Source organism: Panicum virgatum, chromosome 1N, assembly GCF_016808335.1.
Source record: "Panicum virgatum strain AP13 chromosome 1N, P.virgatum_v5, whole genome shotgun sequence".
Classification (NCBI taxonomy): Eukaryota; Viridiplantae; Streptophyta; class Magnoliopsida; order Poales; family Poaceae; genus Panicum; species Panicum virgatum.
In genome coordinates this window covers 46,038,047-46,058,908 of record NC_053145.1, presented here as the reverse complement: position 1 = coordinate 46,058,908, position 20,862 = coordinate 46,038,047, and the positions used below count along the sequence as shown (strand labels likewise).

General features: G+C 48.3%; 2 protein-coding genes and 1 long non-coding RNA gene across 3 annotated transcripts; 2 read left to right on the top strand and 1 right to left on the bottom strand.

Annotated features, from left to right (window-relative positions):
- The first annotated feature begins 2,952 nt into the window (after positions 1-2,952).
- Positions 2,953-5,958, top strand: LOC120656119 (vesicle transport protein SFT2B-like). The gene is made up of 6 exons (XM_039934137.1): positions 2,953-3,303; positions 3,532-3,585; positions 3,881-3,954; positions 4,655-4,772; positions 4,884-4,942; positions 5,531-5,958. The coding sequence occupies exons 1-6, from the start codon at positions 3,163-3,165 to the stop codon at positions 5,607-5,609; spliced, it is 525 nt and encodes a 174-aa protein (XP_039790071.1). The 5' UTR covers positions 2,953-3,162; the 3' UTR covers positions 5,610-5,958.
- Positions 5,959-9,566: 3,608 nt separating this feature from the next.
- LOC120656118 lies at positions 9,567-10,569 on the bottom strand. The gene is made up of 3 exons (XR_005667818.1): positions 10,452-10,569; positions 10,264-10,332; positions 9,567-9,679 (listed from the first exon to the last, which is right to left on the bottom strand). It is a non-coding gene; the product is annotated as an uncharacterized LOC120656118 (long non-coding RNA).
- A 1,185-nt stretch (positions 10,570-11,754) lies between these two features.
- On the top strand, positions 11,755-12,903 carry LOC120653577 (putative cyclin-F1-2). The gene has a single exon (XM_039931291.1). The coding sequence runs from the start codon at positions 11,755-11,757 to the stop codon at positions 12,901-12,903; it is 1,149 nt and encodes a 382-aa protein (XP_039787225.1).
- Positions 12,904-20,862: the final 7,959 nt, after the last annotated feature.

Genomic DNA, 20,862 nt, shown 5'->3' with positions numbered 1-20,862 from the left:
GAGCAACTCCAACCCATGTCCTACTCGACCTCCTATCCTGTATTTAGGAGAGAGAAACGAAAAAAGTCGCTCCAACCCGCCTCTCATCCGCTTCCTAAGGATAGGAGAGCCCTCATCCTCGACCTCCAGACTCCTACATCTAGGAGGCCCTCTCCGGGCTCTCATCCGAGTGGAGGCGCAACGGCCACTCCTTCCCGCGCTCGCACGGACGCCATTGCCGCCAGGTATGCCTCCTCCCCGTCGTCCCCTTCCATTTTTTTTGTATCTGCGAACTAGATCTAGAGTGAGTTAGGAGCGAGAGCGGTTCGGCCGCCGGCACCGGAGCCATGCCGGCCCCACTCTCCGCGCACGCCAAGACGGAGCCGCCATGGAGCGGGATTCGTGGCCGCTCCCCCGCTGAGGAGGCGGGGCACAAGGACGGGCGACTCCCAGGGCCCGCAGGACCCGGGGGCAGGGGGCAGCGCGCGGAGCTCCTGCTCCCTCAGGCTGCCGGCGGTGCTCGCGGGGCACAGGGAGGGGCGGATGCTGGGGCTCGCTGGACCCGGGGCCAGGGGGCAGCAGCTCAAGGGAGGGACCGTGCGGGGCTGTTCCGGCCGCCGGCCGGCAGTGCTCCATGTCGCAGGGAAAGGATGGAAGGGCAGGGAGGTCGTAGAGAAGAACAGGAGTTCCAGGCCGCCTGCTAGTGTGGCTGCTCTTAGACAGAGTCACATTTTCTTGCTTAGCTTGAATAGAGTAGTTGATTTCTGTAATGCTTTAATTTTTATTTTTGATATCGTTGGATCTGACAATGCAGGGACGAAGATGGAACCCTGGATGATCGATATGCTTGGAAGCAATGCTGGTGGCAGCCATGATCTGAATATGATTGGAAGAAATGCTGGTGGGAGCCATGGTTTAGAATTTGCTGAAACTCAATATGCTAGCCCACAAGAGGAACAAGTTTGCAGAGAGGCTGTACCTGTGGAAGCTAGCACTGCAGTGAAAGGTAACAAGAAGAGATCCAAGAATTTTAGTGTCCAGGAGGACAATTTGTTGGTGGCAACATGGTTAGAAATTAGCATGGATACAGTACAAGGCATTGATCAACCTCGTGCTACTTACTGGGAAAGAATCCATGAGCACTACCACTTGCACAAGGATTTTGAGACTGACCGCAATAGTGGTTCTCTTGCTCATCGTTGGGGTATCATTCTAGATATATATATGTGAGAAATCTGGTCGTTTGAATACTAACCGTTGAAAATACTAGCCGTTGGAAATAATATCCGTTGCAAAATAGGGCGTTCAAAGTAGGAATGCGAAATATAGCCGTTATGAATAGTACTATCCAAATTAGGGTCGTTGAGAAAAACAAGACATTCAAAATATTGCGGTTCCAAATATGCCCGTTGGAAATAATCATGCAAAAACAAAATGGCGATTCAAAATAATGTTCATGGTAGTTACTTCATATGAATAAAAAATAAGAGAGTTGGAGATATAATAGTCAGTATGAGAGGTCTGTTGGAGTTCATTGTAAAATAGGAGAGAGAAACAGAATGAAAGACTCTCATATGGGTGAAATAGGGGCCAACAATAGGAGTTGGGTTAGAGTTGCTCTTAGAGCCTTGCAAAGCCCATCATGTATAACAAAGGTCGGCCCATAATAATTAGGGTTTTTTTGATCCATGCTATTACAATTTTCTAACTTCTGAGATACGCCATTACAATTCACCTATTTTGAAACTTGCCATTACAATTCTTCGTTTCTTTGAACCGTGCCATTTTATACGTCTTTGATGCCTTTAGACCCACTCGCAGACCTGCGTATTTTCGTATGGCCTAAAATACCCCTACTGCTTCTCTCCCTTCAACTCACTGACGTGTGGGCCCCACACGTCAGTTTCTTCTTCAACCTCTGGCCTCCGCCCCACACGGCTCACTTCAGCCCTCCCCCGCCGCTGCCGGCGGCCTGCTCCCCTCTGCCCTCACCCCCTCCTCAGCGAGCTCCTCCCGCCGCTGGCGGCCTGCTCCCCCTAGGGCGAGCTCCTCCCCCGCCTGGCTTCGCGCGGGCAGGCCGCCGCCACGCCCTCGGGCGGGCTTGCCGACGCCGCGCGAGGAGGCCAGTTGCGCGGGCTTGCCGCCACCGGCGGCCTGCTCCCCCCCGTCCTCCCCCTCCGGCATGAGGAAGGCCGCGCACGCGAGGAGGGCGCCAGGGAGCTGCAGGTGCGCCTGGATTGGGGTCGGGCGGTTCACGAGGACGAGATCCTGGGCGCCCTGGGCGGCAAGGAGCTGGAGACAGCGCGGGAGCTCGTCCCGGTGCGCGGCCATGGGGGTGGCCGTGAGGTGGACGCGGCGGAAGGGGTCCGGGTGCCTGGCGAGGGCGTGGGACACGACGGCGGGGATGCGGGCGGCGGCGGCGTGGGCGGGGAGCAGGTGGGCATCGCCGAGGACGAGCGGCGCCGAGCGCAAGATGCCGGCCCAGCGCTTGGAGAGCGAGGTGGTTCGTGCGGCGTCCCTGGTAGGGAGGCGGCCACGGCGACGGGCCCACGCGAGGGCGGCGGCGTCCCTGGTGGGATGCAGCCACGACGGCGGGCCGTGGAGGGACTCTCCCGGCGGGGAGCAGTCCTGCGGCGGCAGGGGGGCAGAAGAGAGTAGCGCATGGTGGAAAAGAGGAAGAAGGTTGAAGAAGGAGCTGACGTGTGGGCCCCACACATCAGTGAGTGCAGGCAGAGAAGCAGCAGGGGTATTTTGGGCCATACAAAAATACGAGAGTCTGTAGGTGGGTCTAAGGGCATCAAAGACGTATAAAATGGCACGATTCAAAGAAACAAAGAATTGTAATGACAAATTTCAAAATAGGTGAATTGTAATAGCGTATCTCAGAAGTTAGAAAATTGTAATGGCATGGATAAAAAAACCCTAATAATTACCGGTATCAAATCAACCCAATATTGCTACAACCAATTGCTTGGCCCGAGGGAGTTGCTCCTACTGCGAGTCTGCGACTGCGAGAAGGGATTTTTTTTTTCTTTTTGGCTCGGAAATCCGCTCAACTCTCGACTCGGCGAGGTGTCGATCCTCCGACTGCTCCTCCGCCGGCGACGCGCGAGCTCCTCCCTTCGCCCGCAGCAGGGGAGGGGGGCCGCGAAGAGGTAGCGGAGCGGAGCAGAGCCGGCGGTCATGGACACGATGCGCGGCGCGCTGGAGCGGGCCAAGATGCTGGTGGGCATGGAGGTCGACGAGGAGTCCGGGCTGCCGCCCCCCGAGGAGCAGTCCTTCTTCGACGACATCAACCGCAACTGCACCCTCAACACCACCCAGGCAAGCACGCACGCACGCACGCGTGGATCCCCTCAGCTTATCGACCTCTCTGTATCTCTCGCCTCTTGGATCCGGGGGGCCGGCGAGCCGTGTCTCCGCGCAGATCCGGCCGTGGATCTCGCTAGGGGGCTGCTTGTCTCCGCGGGGACCGGCGAGGAGTCGCGGTAAAATCGCTCGAGCAATGTTGCCCCGCTGTCTAACCATGTCCTGCTGACCTCTTGTGCGCAGAGGCTCTACGGTTTCGCGATTTGCTTGGCTGCCGGCCTGACGTGCACCTTCCTGGTGAGTTCGCCTTCCTTGCTGCATTTTGGTCCCAGCTCGGGACAACGATATTGTTTCTGATTAGTTCTAGCTGAAATTGGTATTGTTCCAGAAGTGATTGGAAGCACTCAATTATCACTATGGTGTTAAACTTTCGAGGCAGCATATAACAGCTAGCATAGCTGAAATAATAAAGGGAAAGCACAATGCAATTTTTGTTTCTCTCTCATGATTGCACTTGTATTCATACATTTATACCTACCTACCCTGAAACTCTTATGGATTATTTGACATTTTTTCATGTATATTTTTCCAGTCAATGATTGTTTTCTTCAATCCGGTGAAATTTGGGGTAACATTCACCCTTGGCAACTTGATGGCGCTGGGAAGGTCTGTTTCACTAGCTGTCAAAGTTCTGCTCAACATATATTTGTTTCTGCTTCAAATCTTGGTTTTGCAGTAAATTGAGTCAATGCACAAACTGTTTAGAACTAAAAACAAGTATGAGTAGCATAATCTATCTCAAGAATGCATGACCTAATTATGTGGAATTTAGGGATCAGAGCCTATATTAGGCTATGCCATTCCCTTCTAGTCAGTGTAGATACTTGATTAGCTGGGAGAACCCTCCTGGCATGTGGGTCGGCCTTCAAGTCAGCAGAGCTTTTCATATTGGTCTGGAGGTGGTTTTAGGGTGTAGCAGGTGATAATGATCACTAATGACACGATCTGATCCCTAGAGGGGCTGCATCCCTCTTAATATAGCACTAACTGAGCTGCAACCTAACCCTTTTACCTCGGACACCAGAAATACCAGCATAAGTTTAGTTTGAAACCTAACATTGAACTGTTCATATTACACCTGGGATCAAAATTAGTGTATCCCTTCACTCTTCATATCTGTATAAAAAGCTGCCCTGCAGCCCTGCTAGACACTATTGAACTTTGGCACAGTGTATGTTATCTGAAAGTCTGTTTGCACAAGCTGTGTAATGTGCAGGCTAACTCTCTATTATTTATTTATTATATCTCAATTTTTTTGACATTTTTTTTGTCAAATCAACTAATGGAGGGATCATTTGTTTGGCAGTACAGCATTTCTTATAGGCCCCAAAAGGCAGTTTGATATGATGCTTGATTCAGTGCGAATATATGCCACTGCTATATACATTGCAAGCATCATAATTGCTCTATTCTGTGCTCTCTATGTAAGTAACATGATCTAAGGCTTGACATAAAAGGCATCGTTTATAAATTTTATGCCTATGCAAATTCTACAATCAAGTAGAATAAATTGCGCTTTTTTGTTCACTAAACAGGTTCACAGCAAGCTGTTGACTCTACTGGCCATCATTTTGGAATTTGGTGCCCTTGTTTGGTAAGTTTAGTTACCTTCAACGAGTGAATTTATACATTTTTTTGTACCTTGCATCATGTCTGCAATAAATTTCCTCTACTTAATCTTAAACTTGTTGCCACCTTAACCACTATTTGTAAGTAACATTCCCAGCCAGACGCCACTATTTCTAAGCAACTTCGCAGCCAGGCATCCATGATATGAGCAAACAAAACTTGTGTTCTGCTTTAATTTGTTTTTTTCTTCATATGTCATGTATAAAATAGTCCATCTCAATAAGTTAGTACTCCCTCCGTCTTAGAATATAAGCATTTCTAGGTTTAGTCAAAGTCAACTTTATTCAACTTTGACTATAAATAGTAAATAATTTATAAAGATTTATAGGATAAAAATAATATTACTAGATTTGTTATGAAAATAATTATCATAATATGTAAATGTTTATATTTAAAATAACTCATTCATAAGAATATTGATGGTCAAAGTTGAACAAATTTGACTTTGACCAAACCTAGAAATACTTATATTTTGGGACGGAGGTAGTATTACATGGTCATGGGGGCTGATCGACAAAACTGAAGTTTCAAGTTTCAACTGATGGGCCTGCAGGTACAGCCTTAGCTACATACCTTTCGCGAGGTCAATCGTGTCGAAAGTGATGACATCCTGCTTCGACACTGATTTCTAGAGTAACGATCCTTGCCTGCTTGAGTCTCGGCAGACATCGGCCGGCAATCTAGTGTGTACTTCTGACAGATGTGGAGGGAGTCACCTCACCCTCATGTAATCACTGTGACTCGAGTTTGTGTGCGTTTGGTCACGCTAGACCAGAAGATTGTGCTAATACCGACTGTTCTCCCCCTTTGATGCACTTGCTGACTTGCACGTGGAATCCAAGCTTCAGTCTGTTTGGGCATTCCATCTGCTGTGCAGTGCTCGGCGCATCCACTGTGGATTTATAGAACAAAATATTGTTGTATTGTTTGCTGAGCGATTGCTGTGAAAAGTTTCATCACAGAACACCGGTAGTATGATGATACGCTTGATGTCCATAATTGCGTTGATTCTAGAGAGCCCTTTGTTACATACTTGCATCGAGATATATTCCCCGTCCTAAGGTGGAGGACGACGAGGAGGAACATGAGTGAGAACTGGAACTACCTCCCCTGGTCATGGTGAGAACCGTAATGAAATTGCCGTTGTTGTCATGGTGAAAACCTAGACTGGCAAGTTGATGTCCATCCAGCCAAACCAGTGTGGAGGACATTTTTGTTGCAATTTGGTAGGCCACGGAGGGAATGTGATTCCTTGCGTTCTGCGCTGCTGAAGGAATGGCGATCTGGTGTTCCACTCCCACTTTGCAATCCATTAGGATGACTCCTGATTTTGGGCTGTGTACATCGTTGGTGCGATCTTCCATTGTATTACTGGCATTGGAGCGACAGGCATTGTGCTCTTCCATTGATGAGATGGAATTTCCAATGCTGAAGAGCTTCAGGTATTGTACATTACTGCAGAATGTACAACACTCGCTTGTGAAAACTGGAACATAGCAGCTCCTCAGGATAGGAGGGATTCTCTGAACAGCACCCACCATACGGCCATACAAGTGTAAAACTACCTTGTATTGGCACGCATCTTTTTCTGACAGTCTCTGAACGGCAAACATGGGCTCGATCTATCAAGATTCATTAGAACTAAAAGCAGCATTTGGGATGGCATCGCACGCGCCACGCGGACACAGGAAATGGTGATCTGGCGTCTCCTGTCCGAACTGACACTTCAATTCCAACAGATTTCAATCCATCTCATACAAAATTCCTGTTCGGTTGGCAAGTATCCATTCCTTGACAACAAGCCATATACAGTACATGAAATAAACAGTACAAGTACTATCAGACCAAGCGATGCTACAGATCAAGTTATTCAAAGCAAAGTGACCAAACACCTTGACATAGAGTACAGATGACCAGAGATATCCATGAGGTTTAGTTCTACTACAGCTATGGATCCACAACATCCAACATAAATATGACAAAGGTCACTAGGGATATAAAGATTTGCATGTAAGTGGTGCATATAAAAAGGAGAAGAAAACATTGCTGGAAAAACTGGACGAGCTAGATAAAAAAGCTGTAACAATGTTGCTAACATCTCTGGAGGTAAACTTGAAACATGTATTGAATGAGAGACTAGCAGAACTTCTAAGGGAAGAAGAACTAAAATGGTACCAGCGGGCAAAAACTCGGGATCTTATAGAAGGTGATGCAAATACTAAATATTTTCAATTAGTGGCTAGCGGTAAACATAGAAAAACAAGGATTTTCCAGCTTGACCAGGAGGAAGGTGTGATATGCGGTGATACTGAGTTAAAGAAGTATATCACTAAATATTACAAGAACCTTTTTGGACCTTCCAGGGGGACTTATGTGTCGATGGATGAGTCACGTCGTGATGACATCCCACAAGTCTCAAGCGAGGAAAATGGATTATTAATACAAAAGTTCTCTGAAGTAGAGGTGAAGGAAGCAATCTTTCAGATGGAGCATAATAAGGCTCCGGGTCCAGATGGTTTCCCCTCTGAGTTCTATCAAGCTTTTTGGCATGTTATGAAAGATGACTTGATGGCATTATTCGAGGATTTCCATAATGGTACTCTGCCTCTCCACAGCCTAAACTTCGGGACAATAATATTGCTGCCTAAATGCAATGATGCGAAACAAATTCAACAATACAGACCTATATGTTTGTTGAATGTTAGTTTCAAAATATTTACAAAAGTAGCCACGAATAGAATTGTAAAAGTAGCACAAAAGGTTATCAGACCATCACAAAACAGCTTTCTTACCAGGAAGAAATATAATGGAAGGGGCTATTATCCTACAAGAGACCTTACATTAATTACATACGAAAAAACAAGATGGGGTTATTTTTAAGATTGATTTTGAAAAAGCTTATAATAAAGTGAAATGGGATTTCTTACAACAAACTCTAAGAATAAAAGGATTCTCTGATGTTTGGTGCAAATGGATAGAAGCGTTTACAAAAGGAGGGAATGTGGGAATAAAGGTGAATGATCAAATAGGCTCATATTTCCAAACTAAAAAGGGGCTTCGACAAGGTGATCCACTATCACCTATACTATTTTATATAGTGGTTGATATGTTGGCTATCATCATTGCCAGAGCTAAGGAAGATGGGCAAGTGAAAGGGGTTGTACCACACTTAGTAGAAGAGGGATTATCTATCTTGCAATACGCAGATGATACAGTTATTTTTTGGACCATGATATTGACAAAGAAAAGAACATCAAACTTCTGTTATGTGTCTTTGAACAATTATCTGGCCTTAAAATAAACTTCCACAAAAGTGAGATATTTTGCTTTGGTCAAGCAAAACAACACGAATTAGTGTACTCAAGTCTATTCGGTTGCAAGCTTGGCTCATATCCATTTCGCTACCTAAGAATTCCGATGCATTTCAGAAAGCTTAGCAACAATGATTGGAAAATAATTGAGGATAGGATTGAGAAAAGAATGAGTGGTTGGAAAGGCAAGCTATTATCTGTAGGTGGTAGGTTGGTTCTGATTAACTCCGTTTTGTCCAGTTTACCTATGTTTATGCTCTCTTTTTTTGAGGTCCCAAGAGGAGTCCTTAGAAAAATTGAGTATTATAGATCAAGGTTTTTCTGGCAAAACGACCAACATAAGAAAAAGTACAGACTAGTTAAGTGGCCCTTGATGTGCCAACCAAAAGAACAAGGTGGTTTGAGAATACAAAATTTAGATATTCAAAATAAATGTCTTCTTAGTAAATGGTTGTTTAAACTATGCAATGAAGAAGGTATTTGGCAAGAGTTGTTGCGGAATAAATATCTAAAGGATAAAACTCTAGGGCAAGTCAATAAGAAGCCTGGAGATTCATATTTTTGGACTCTATGTATAAAAATCTTGTTAATAATGGTATAAAGGTTACACAAGAAATTTGGCATGCAAAAATACCTTTAAAGATTAAAATTTTTATGTGGTACTTGAAAATGGGTGTGTTACTTACAAAGGATAATTTAGCTAGGCGAAATTGAATTGGAAGTAAAGTGTGCAGCTTCTGTAACCGGGAGGAAACTATCCAACACCTTTTTCTCGATTGCGCTTACGCTAGATTTTTTTGGCGTGCTATTCACTTAGTTTTTGGTTTAGCACCACCAAAGGATGTTGATGATTTATTTAATCATTAGTTAAAACAAGGGGGTCGTAAACCAAATTTATATTTATTGACAGGCATATCGGCTATGTGTTGGGTGATTTGGCTCTCTAGGAATGATATTGTTTTTAACAAATGTCAACCGAAAACTTTTTACAGGTTTTATTCAGGGGAACGTATTGGTTACGCCATTGGACGCAATTTGCAGCGCAGTGAAGATCAAAAAGAGAGGTTGATTCGGGCATGTCGTTTGCTGGAGATGTCGGCTCTTTGTTTCTTCACATCCCATGGATGGCCTTTTAGTTTACGGATTGGCTTTCCAATAAACATGCTTCATACTTTAATTATGTTGTAATGTGGTTGCTATTGCTTGTAATAAGGTTGGTCTGATCCCTCCTTGACGAGGAGGGTGAAGCCGGATAATCTTTCCATTATCTAAAAAATAAAGATTTGCATGTTCTTCTTCTTGACACCAGACTTGGTCTTTTCTACAATATAGAAGCTCTTCGGTCTCAAATCTCCTGCCTCAAGCTTGCTCTACCAAAGAAACCCTGCTTCCTGCAGAAGAGAAAGTAGAGACAAATAAATATAATCAACTGTTTGGCCAGTCACTCGATTCCATATGGGAGAGGCGGCAGCATGAAGCAACAATCCAACAAAATCTGGTTACACTGATACAAATAATATTCCAAATGAAGGGGCTTCACTGAGTTTCGCAGAATACGATTTCAATAATACGATTTCGCAGAATACGACACAAATAACAAAACAGACACATGACACAATAATATACAAAGAATTGCTAGAAGCCGATATATTGACTTCAGTCAAAGCAATAGGTTCCTTTTCCAGAGCAAGAAACAGACACATGACACAATAATAATCAGAAATGTTAAATTCACTAGTTTCCGCAAATCCAAGATTGAAAACCATGTGACTGAAGTATCACCAGAGAGGACTAGGAGATTCAGACAAAAACACTACACCATAATCTGACAGAAGACATTAAGGTACATACCACCAGATAAACACGCAGCAGTAGCGCATCGGCAAGGAAACAAGAAAGAATATATCAATTGGGGTCGTTGCTGGCACTTTAGTTTTCGAAATAACAAAAGATTATATGACACAACCTTAGGTACCTCTGATGACATGTTAGCAACTAGAGGGCCGACCCCTGCAGCTCCACCTAATCGGCTGATGCTAAGAACCTGCAACAATGGGAAACATTTGAGGAGGAATCATGAACTATAAGTTTTGTCCAGTGCCCAAATTATGAGCAGAATTTAGAAAGCCATCCCACAGTAATCTAGCTAGGTAGCAGAAATACCTTGACTTGAAGCTGGAGGAACTTCAGTAATCAGCGGTGATAAAACAGTATATTCAATCAACTGCACAACACAGTTATCTTGCTATTGGGTTTATAAGGGGAAATCTGACAGAAAAAGTATATCTTCAAGCCACGATTCCACCTGTGAAAGTGAGACAACAGAGTATCAGACAAATATGTGAAAGGACTGATAGCTGGCTGTTTGACATTCACTGGATTAAGAAATGTATATCTTCGAAATTAACAACTAGATATAAGAGCAACTACAATTGATGATTCCAATTGGTCGTCTAGCCAAAGAACAGAGACAAGTGGTGCAGGATCAGCCAAACCTGTTGTCTCAAGTAATATATGATCCATTCTGGACTACCAAATTACTCTAACATATTAGGACATTTTAGATCATCTAAAAGGGCAGTATCAATCCAACTTATAACATAGGAGCAATACAGGAGTATCAAGTATGACCTATTCACAAACAAATTAAATTAAATTTCGCAGTTTCATGCAGGTTAGATAAGGCAAGCAACCATCGTTAGCAAAAGATAGTCAGGATGTTGTGAACCAAAAAACAGGATGTCAGAAACTTTGAGCTACAGGCAGGATGTCAATATCAAATTAATGATTTGGCCACATCAACATATCAAAAGTTTAAGAAAAAGAAGAACCAGAAGGAAACAGATAGGAGGGCCCATACTTCTGGGATCCTAGGTTCTACATGAATCAAAAGTATCCTTGTGTAGATAGGAGTAACTGTATTTTACCTATCCTTTCTCTGCACAAGCTGCTCAAGTGCTTGAACCAGGCTGTGTTTTACAGAGCAACAGACACATCCATTTGAAGACGACGACGGCCTAACTGAAACCTAGCTCAAAGTCTCTATCAGTAGTAAGCATTAATCCGAACGTGATTTGCGTCCCTCTCTGCGGACAAATCCAGAACCCTATTCCCTTAAGCCGGGATGGTTTGTTAGCCGTGAGTCGGTTTCTTGTACCAGCTCAGAACAACCAACTCGGTCGGTCGGATTCAACCTCGTACGAGTTCGGACTCAGATGAGCGCCGGTCGCGTACATCGTATGCAACTAACCCGGCCAGTGATGAACCCGATCGGACTCACAACCAGTTGCCACCCCGGCCCCATGGGCGATATAAATATAGCGCCGCCCCTCGTCTGGCTTCCACTCTAACATCCATCCACCAATCTCCCCCTCCCTGCTGCACTGCACCGATCAGATCGCTTCTGCGCCACCACCAGGGGCTCCTTGCTTGTTGCTCTTCTTGCGCCGCCGGCCGGCGAGTAACCATGTGCTCCGTCGCTCCCTTCGCCTTTCCTGGCCTCGCCTGTGGCGCCGGCGCCGCGCCCGTTCTCGGCGTACGACCGACGACGTATGCGGGGGGCGTTCCTGCCGCCGCGTGGTGCGGATATGGCTACGACGCCGACATCGGCGCCAGCTTCAGGGCCATGCTCGGCGGCATCCAGAGCGCCGCGTTGGCCTGTTGGCTTCCTTCCCCCACGGACGCTCACGACGACGCCCCGACGACGCCCGTGGCGGTGCTTCCAGCGCCGCACAGCTACGGCGACGACGCGGTCTCCATCAACATCAAGACGCCGCCGCCCGAGAAGCAGCCGCAGCAGGAGCAGTGCGGAAGCGAGTACGATGCCGGCATCGACGCCACGTTCCGGGTCATGGAGACAGACCCCGCGGAGCGGCCCTCGCCGGACTACCTCAGCGAGACGCAGGCGGGGGAGATGATGATGATCGACCGCGCCACCCTCGTCAAGAGCATGCACCACTTCTCCAGGTACTACGGCCTCGCCCCGGGCGCGCTGCACCGCGCCGTCTCCTACGTCGACCGCTTCCTCTCGGCCAGGAAGATCAACGGCGGCGAGCGCCAGCTCCTCCTCCTGGGCGCCGCGGCTGTCTTCGCCGCGGCCAAGTACGAGGACAGGAAGACCACGTGGAGGATCAACGCCGACGCCGTCGCCGCGTACGCCGGGTGCACCCGCCGCGAGGCCCTCGACGCGGAGCGCGAGCTGGTGGCGGCGCTCGGCTACCGCCTGAGCGGGCCCACGGCCTACACGTTCGTCGACCACTTCTTGAGGCACACGCAGGACAGGGAGGAGGAGGGCTCGGCGGCGGCGGTGGTGAAGGCCCTGGCGCACCACCTGGCCAGCATGGCGCTGCTGGACTACCGGTGCGTGGCGTTCCTACCATCCGCCGTGGCGGCGTCGGCGATCGTGCTGGCGAGGCTGGTAGTCCTGGGCTACAACTCGACGACGGCCGGGTACGCCACCGAGGACCTGATCGAGTGCATGGAGGCGATCTACGACCTGCACGACAACCTGCAGGCGTGGCCAGGATGCGAGGAGATGATGGGGGACTGGGAGGTCACTACTCAGCTCACATACTCCTTACCTCTGCCGTCCATCATGCTGATGGGCATGCGGTGATGACCTGTACAAGCAGGCATGTGTGCTGCTGCTAAATGGCAGAAAGGTTTCAGCAGACCCTGGCTAGGTATATAGCAGCTAAGATTATCCAATGTTCACATGTACATCTGCAAGGTCTAAATGGTGCCCAATGGGCCAATTTTCTGTTACACAAAGCGATTCTGGGAGAAGCATTTAACGAAACAATTCTGGAAGTTTGGAACTATGCATTTTTTTTTCCGTATGTGCAACTTGTAAGGCACGTATATATATGATGTATGTAGTCATGATCGAATACTGATGCTAATGTTTGGCGTATCACTATATCTTTACCTTTTACCTGTTTCTAAAGCAAGCTATGTTTCGATTCGTAATGTTAATGTACATCTGGATGGATTACTGGAACTCAGTCTGTTGCTGCAAATGATGACATCTGATTTGGTAATTCTTGAGTTGAAGATGTCGCTAAATGGTGTGTGCACCATTGTGATACTGTACACTAGTCAGCGAAGGCCTAAAAACAGGCACTTGCTTGTACCACGCTACTCCAGTAACTCTTCGGAATATGACTTCAGATGAGGTGGGAACCTTGCCCCCGTTGGTTCATCAAAAAAAATGAATGTGTACTGCTACAAAGAAACAAACAAGCGACACCACACATGTGTCTTTAGGCTAGATCCGATCCGGTAAACTCTCTAAACGCAAAAAAATGTCACATCGAATATTTCGACACATGCATGGAGTACTAAATGAAGTCTATTTACAAAACTGCATAGATGGGCTGTAAATCGCGAGACGAATCTAATGAGCCTATCTAATCCATGATATGCAACATGGATGCTACAGTAACCATCCACTAATTATTGATTAATCATGGATTAATTAGCCATCATTAGATTCGTCTCGCGATTTACAATCCATCTGTGCAAAAAGTTTTGTAAATAGACTTCATTTAGTACTTCAAATTAGTAAGATTCATTTGGAAAAAAATTGCAACGGAACTAAACACGGCCTCTATATTCCTCCTTTAAAAACAATATTCCTGCCTGGTCATCGAGATTTTCTCCTCCATATCCAGTTTCTCTACATCCCGTATCCTCTATATCTTCTCCTCTATATCAACTCCCACCACGTAGAGCCCACCTGTCATACACTGTTTATTTTTACCCCCATCCACCCCGTCGCCCTCCCCTGTCTCTCTCCTCCCTTCTCTTGCCGCCGCCGGCTTGCCTCGCCACGACCTCCTCCCTCCTCCTGCCGCCACCAGCTCTCCTCGCCTCGCCGTGCCGTGCCGCGCCCTCCTCCCTCCTCCTGCCGCCGCCGGCTCGCCTCGCCTCGCCGCTCCTCCCTTCCCCGACAGCGGCCCGCGCACAAGAGCAGAGTGGCCTCCCCTGGTGCTCGACGCCGCCCACTCGCGGCCTCCACGGCCGCCTCCCCTGGAGCTCCTCGCCGCCGCCGCGGATCTGGGCAGCTCGAGCTCCTCGGCGGCGTTCGCCGCCCCCACCGGCTCTCTCTCTCTCTCTCCACGCCTCCCTCCTCCTCCCTCCCTCCCTCCCTCCCATGCTCCTCCGCCGCGCTCTGGTCCTCCTCCCTCCCTCGCCGCGCCGGTCGAGCCCGCGCGACGCGGCGGCAGTCGCCCGCGCGAACGCGAGCGCGGCGCGGCCATGGCGCAGGGTGGCGTGCGGGATGGCTCGGCTCGGCTCCGGCGGCGCGCGTGGCCTTCTTCCTCTCCCTCCCGGGCACAGCGGCGTGCGGCCTTCCTCCCACCCCCTCCCCTGCATCCCCCGCCGGAGGCAGGCGCGCGGCCCTCGAGCTCCGGCCATGCCGGCGGGCGTCGAGCTCGGAGCTCCAAAGGCCGGCGGACAGCGGTACGCGACGGGGCGGCGCGAGGCCGGCCGCGGCAAGAACGCGCACGCGAGGCCTGCCCTCCTCCTCCCCGCGCCATCCCTCCTCCTGCAGGCGAGTGGCCGAGGACGGTGGCGGGCGCGGACGGAGGACGCCGCGCGGCGGCCGGCGGGACGGTGCGAGGCCGTCTCCGGCGCGGCCCCTTCTCCCTCCGCTCGCGCCGGCCGCAGCGGCGTGGCGAGCATGGCCGGGCGCGCGCGGCGTCGCGGCGAGCAGGACGCGGCGGCCGCGGACGGTGGCGGGCGCTGACGGCGGCGCTGCTGGCGAGCGCAGACGGCGGGCGGCGCACGACGCGGCCGGCACGGCGGGGCGGGATGGCAGCGCGCGGTGGCAGAGCCCCTCCCTCCTCCTCCCTGCGCGGGCACCCACGAGCGGCGCGCGGCGGCCCCCCTGCTCCCTCCCTCCCCTGCGCGCGACGGCCGGGGCTCGGCACGGCGAGCCGCACCGCCCCCTCCCTGCTCCTCCCCGTCCCCGACCTCCTCATCCCCGTGCGGCGGCCGGATTCGGTGTGAGGAGCGGCGGGCGGCGGAACGAGCTGCGGCGGTGCGCTCGAGCTCAGCTGCTGGCTCTCTGGCGCCGGCGGACTATGGTGGCCACGCCGTGCGCTCCCGACCGCCGGCTCGCCTCCCTGCCGGCCGCCGGTGATCCGCCGCCGCCCCTGCTCTCCTCCTCCTTTCCCTCTTCACGCGCGCAACGAGGTGGTTCGAGCGGGCCCCACGCCACGCTGGCCGATTGCGGACGTCCTGGAAGCCCGCTTTTCCTAGCGGAAGCGAGCTCATCCGCTTGGGTTGCGGACGCTTCCCAGGACGCCGCTGTAGGCGATTTTCCGGCATGCATCTCCTTCAGGACGGTTTACAGGCTGCCGCTGCGGACAGCCTCAGACTCCAAGCCTCATATAGAGAAACTCCAAACAAGACGAAAGAAAGCTAATGACTAAGCAAGAAAACAAAGACTAAGCTTCGATGTCCTTCCACGTGCTTGCTTCAAACTTGAAAAGTCCGGTCCAGGCAACAATCCTTCACCTCTCTTGTTTACTAGAAACAGTTGATGACAGAATCATTCTGCAAGAGCAGATAGACCATACCTTGATGCTGCTGTCACATAGTAACCGCACTGATTCAATCCTGACTGCAATCTCAAGCTTGAACAACGTCACATTGGCACAATAAAATCGATCTCAACCCCGACACCGTAGGTCTCAACAACTCCATGGCTGGCGACACCCCCAAGGGGGAAGCGATCATCTGGAGGAGAAGTCGGCGAGATCCTTCGAACGACGCCTTTCAAGGAGGGTGATGCATATAACCACCACCACCATCGTCGTTGACAGATACAGAGATCGAGTAGAGCATTCGCCCATAAGACTTGCCAAGAGCCCAATTAGCGGGCCTTGCCGGATGTCAGAACCGACCGAGCGGAGCCTCATCCACCGCATTACCATCTCATGGCTGACCGCCCGCCGTCACCACCATGGAACGAAGAAGAAGGGAGATTCATGAAGTCAAAAGGCCCTGCCGGGCACACTTCTTGCAACGGCAGCCGGCCGCCACCTCCATCTCTGCCATGAGCCTAGCGTGGCCCATATGAGCCGGCAAGGCCTGCACCCGGGAAGATCCGCTCGCAGGATGCAGATCCACTCCCAGGATGCCTGCTAGGAGCGGCCGCCCACCATCGCCACCGTGGGGCATTGGAGAGGGAGATCCGAGTGAAGCCGAAAGGCCCCGCTAGTCCTACATCCTGCAGCGGCGGGAGAGCGAACTGTTGGCGTCTACTAAGATCACCGCTTAGGTTGGACGCCCCTGGGTGGCAACGCCCGCATACGTCTGGTGTCGGCAGGTATTTCATGAACCATGGATATTCTGAGGTGTTGTTTATATATCCGCAGGGAAGACGACGGTTAATGTGTGTAGGAAGTTGATAGACTAATCTTAATTGGATATTCAATTACATAAACAGGGGTAAGATAAATAAAGAATAGAGGTACTGTGACACGCAAGTTCATACTCGGCTCAAAATAAGATAAAGGTAGGGAGAAAGGAAAAAGTTAGCGGCTCAGCTTTCATGTACTTAGGTTAATTATATAGTTTATATTGTACTTTACATCATACACATGATTATTCTAAATTTAGTCAACCTAGTACTACCGAGGACCGCTTACGACTGACAGATGAAGCTGCACAACCGTTACGGTACTTTATGGATCTTCTACCCCCCAAACCGAATGTGGGGGATTACGATGGCAGAAAACAAGGCTGTCACCACCTGCAAGCTATCTCTACAAACCGTGATAAAGGGTGGCATTTGGCAACATTTGATTAATCCAGACACCATGTCTATATTAATAAGTGATACTATAGTATCCCGCGCGGAGCCCCCACTCTTCGTATGGACAAACATCATACTAAAGCAAACTTTTCAATACTGGAACAAGTACCAGTGTACTAAAGCTAATTTTCTAATCATGTATAGCATATAGCAACAATGTAAATTAATCATGAAGTATATATCTGACACCACATAATATAAGTCATGCAAATATAAATAACTGATACAAATAACTGAGAATTACAAAGGAGAGCTAGAGACGAACCCATACCAAAACTCCTGAGCAACCTTGGGGACCCAAATACTACTACTTTCAGCCTAAACTTCCCTAGCCTAAGAGCTAAACAAGAGAGGAATGAAGAGCATGAGCACTCGTGGTGTGTCTCCATTTGAGATCCTCCTCTACTATTTATAGGAGGGAGCCATGGGTTTGCTCGGGTGTGAACAGCAGGTAAGCCTCCTTGAACAGACCTTCTTGACCAATGGGGGAGTGTCACGTCAAAGGGGAAAGGCGGTGGCGCCTAACCATGGTCGGCCGACCATGGGTCCATCCCAACCGACCTCCCCTTTGGCTAGTCGGTTGCCCTGATGTCCCACGTGTCAAATATAGGTGATAGGCCTTGTCTTAAGTCAGTTAACTGCTGCATGTGAGCCCTTTGATCCATGTGAGCCTGATTCTCATGTGCTCTGATTGGTCGATTATTTTTACCTTGTATCATAAGGTGCTTGTGGCCTGAATTTTAGCTTAATTTCCAATGTTGCATATTTTCTAGAGGCATAGTGGGGTTTGACATTATTTTAGATATAGATGCGTGTAAGAAATGCAAACTATTGACGCTAAAACGGTCTCCAGCAAGCGTCAACAAGATCCCCAAGTTGTCCTTTGCTCGTCCCGAGCAAAGTAGGACAAATCAGGTTATTGATTAGAAAATCACTCTGAGTCTTAAGTGCATGTCATGTCATAGTCTATAGCAAAGTTGTTCATCTAGAAATTTGAATAGGTTGGCCTACATACCTTTGCCTTGCTCTCGTACTCATCCATGTGGCTTTGAGCCTTCTCCTTGTCTTGAGCTGCTGACAGTTAGAACAGTTCATTGAACAACACTCACTTATTCCTAGATCAGTATTCCACCTGGAGGTTTTCTTGAAAAAATTCGAAATCAAGACTAAGTTCCTTGAACGATTCTCTTGAATCGCTCAATGTGTATGACTCCTCTCCAAGGTAATTTTTGCCTTTTTTTTCTTCCCTACAAAAAATAAAGTTTTTGTGGGGCACAAGGTATGGTAAAAGAACCATGCATACTTGCATTCTATATGTTGTAAAGCCAAAAAGTAGATCCATGAAGAAACAGATCATACAATCAAGATCAAGATGTGCATGTGTGTGTGGATGGAATGGATGATGGTATGAATTACTCCTAATTGCACTGACTCCCCCTCTCTTTTAATTTAATCCTTTTCTCTCTCTCTCTCTCTCTCTCTCTCTCTCTCTCTGGGTCATGCTCCTTTGCATACCTTATTTTCTCTTTTAGGGGCTAACCATGACATGCATATTTCAGGGATATTATTTCTGGAGGAAGATAGCCAATATATGGGGTATTCATTGGTGGATGGTAGATGATGCTAATTTCCAATGTCAGAATTTTGCAAGTGGAGGTGGGCGTGTACGTGATCTTGATCAAGAGAGCATGAAGAAGATTCTCACTAGAGTCACACAATTTGACAAAACTCAATGAAATAGCAAGAAGCGTACATTAGATTTTTTTTCCATGTTGCATGACATATGGCTCTGGTAGGAATTTATCATCATTGAGGAACTTGCCTTCCATAGTTTATTTTGAATAATCAAAATTCCAGATTTCAAGCATCACTTAGAACAAGATCGTAGATCTCTATTTATCATATCTATACTCCCAACAGCCTAGATTCGGATACAACATTTGCAACCCACGAGATTTCTAGGTTGATGGCAAAAGATTTATAAAGCCAACAAACTCAAACTTATAAGAGCACTAGGTCATAAATTAGACAAGAAAAACTAAGCAGAACATAGCAAATTTTCATCTTTTCAACTCTAGAGAATTTAAAACATTCTTACCGCGCATATGAAAAGGGAAATAAAGCAGGTACATATTTTTGTTGTTTCTATGGATTTTATTTATCTTATTGAAAGTAGTGAAAGGTACAGTTGACTTAGGAGAGGGGACCTCCCCCAAGCTAGCCCTTGGTTTAGGGTCCGATGAGCAGGACCTTCTCCATACCTGATCAGATCGAGGTCGAGCCGTCCATACCTGAAGAAGTTGTAGAGGACGCTGATATCTTCTTCTTATGCCACGCCTTCTTGGTTTTCCTCGATGCTGCAGGTGCTGTAGGTGATAGATCCTCGGGTGTTAGGATGTACGATTTCCCAATCCTCCCATGCTGACTTGGTTAGAGGCTCATGAATCTCCCAATCTTCTCGGCCGGGTTCAGCGTATAACCCCTGTCCCTCGTTATCCTCATGAATCAGGAACATTTCATCCTTCTTGTTTTGTAACCTGAATTTCATTTTATTTCCCATGATAATGAAACTGATTTTTCATGTTTCGACATCGATTCTGTCTTTGATGTCTCTTAAGAATGGCTGACAAAATATGAGCGATATTCCCAGATCGCCTGCCATGTCGAGGACCACAAAGTCCGCGAGTATGAATGTATTTTTGACTTGTACCAGAAGATTTTCAACTATTCCTTCAGGGTATCACAAGGTAGAGTCGGCCAGCTACACACACATCATCATATGACAAAGTGCAAGATAACTTATTTCTCAAATATTACCTTAGGCATAATGTTGACACTCGCCCTAAGGTCGCATAGAGCCTGCTCGAAGTGGTAGTCAAATATTGAGCAGCTGATCATCGGGGTTCCAGGATCCTCTCTTATTGATACTGGCAATTCACCCCACGGTCCTCTTCTTGACCGTGTGAGCTTTTCTATGTAGCTAGTGAAGGGTGATAGCATTGATGGCTTCCCCAATCTGGTGGTCACTGCATTGACACTTTCTAGGGTGGATTCGGGTTGCCCGGGATCCTTCTTGTGTCGATAGTAGGAGTAGCTGTGGCCATCTAAGCTAACTGAGTCTCAAGCATCTTGTTGAAGCTCAGCTGGTTTTTGGTGGCGATGGAGAAACCATCCATCTTGGCATGAATGGTCTCCAGGAATTTCTCATTGGCGGCCAGCTTCTTCTGAACTGATTTGCTGATCCTCACTTGGCTGTGGACAAGATCCCTTAAGGTAGGTTAGTTAGGATTAAATGAATTTGAATTATCGTTACCTCCTTGGTAGTATGGGCGTTGTTGGTTCTACCCATGACCTCCTTGTGGACGAAACCCGTGGTTGTTGTTGTTATTGCGATACATTGCCTCTTCCTGGGTTTCCGAGCAATCATTGCCCGAATGTCTGGTGTTCCCACAGACCTCGCACGTCATACGAGCATCCAAAGTTTGAAGTATTTGCATTTGAGCCTTGTCCTGGGATAGTCCTCAAATTTCTTAAGGAGGAGATCAATCTTTGCAGCGAGCTTATCTGTTTCCTTGACGGTGTGCATGACCCGCTGGCGTGATTGGAGTCGTTCATCGCTCCAACCTTGGTTGGTCACCATCTTGTCAATTAAAGATGTAGCTCTTTCAGCAGTCAATGAGAAGAAAGCTCCATCCGCAGTCGTGTCTATATGATCACGGGCTGTCAGAGTCAACCCGTTGTAGAAATTCT

Coding starts and splice junctions, on each gene's coding strand:
- LOC120656119 (XM_039934137.1), top strand. CDS start 3,163: ATGGACACGATGCGCGGCGCGCTGGAGCGGGCCAAGATGCTGGTGGGC. Junction 3,586..3,880: donor GCCTGACGTGCACCTTCCTG/GTGAGTTCGCCT, acceptor ATATTTTTCCAG/TCAATGATTGTTTTCTTCAA. Junction 4,773..4,883: donor CTCTATTCTGTGCTCTCTAT/GTAAGTAACATG, acceptor TTCACTAAACAG/GTTCACAGCAAGCTGTTGAC.
- LOC120653577 (XM_039931291.1), top strand. CDS start 11,755: ATGTGCTCCGTCGCTCCCTTCGCCTTTCCTGGCCTCGCCTGTGGCGCC.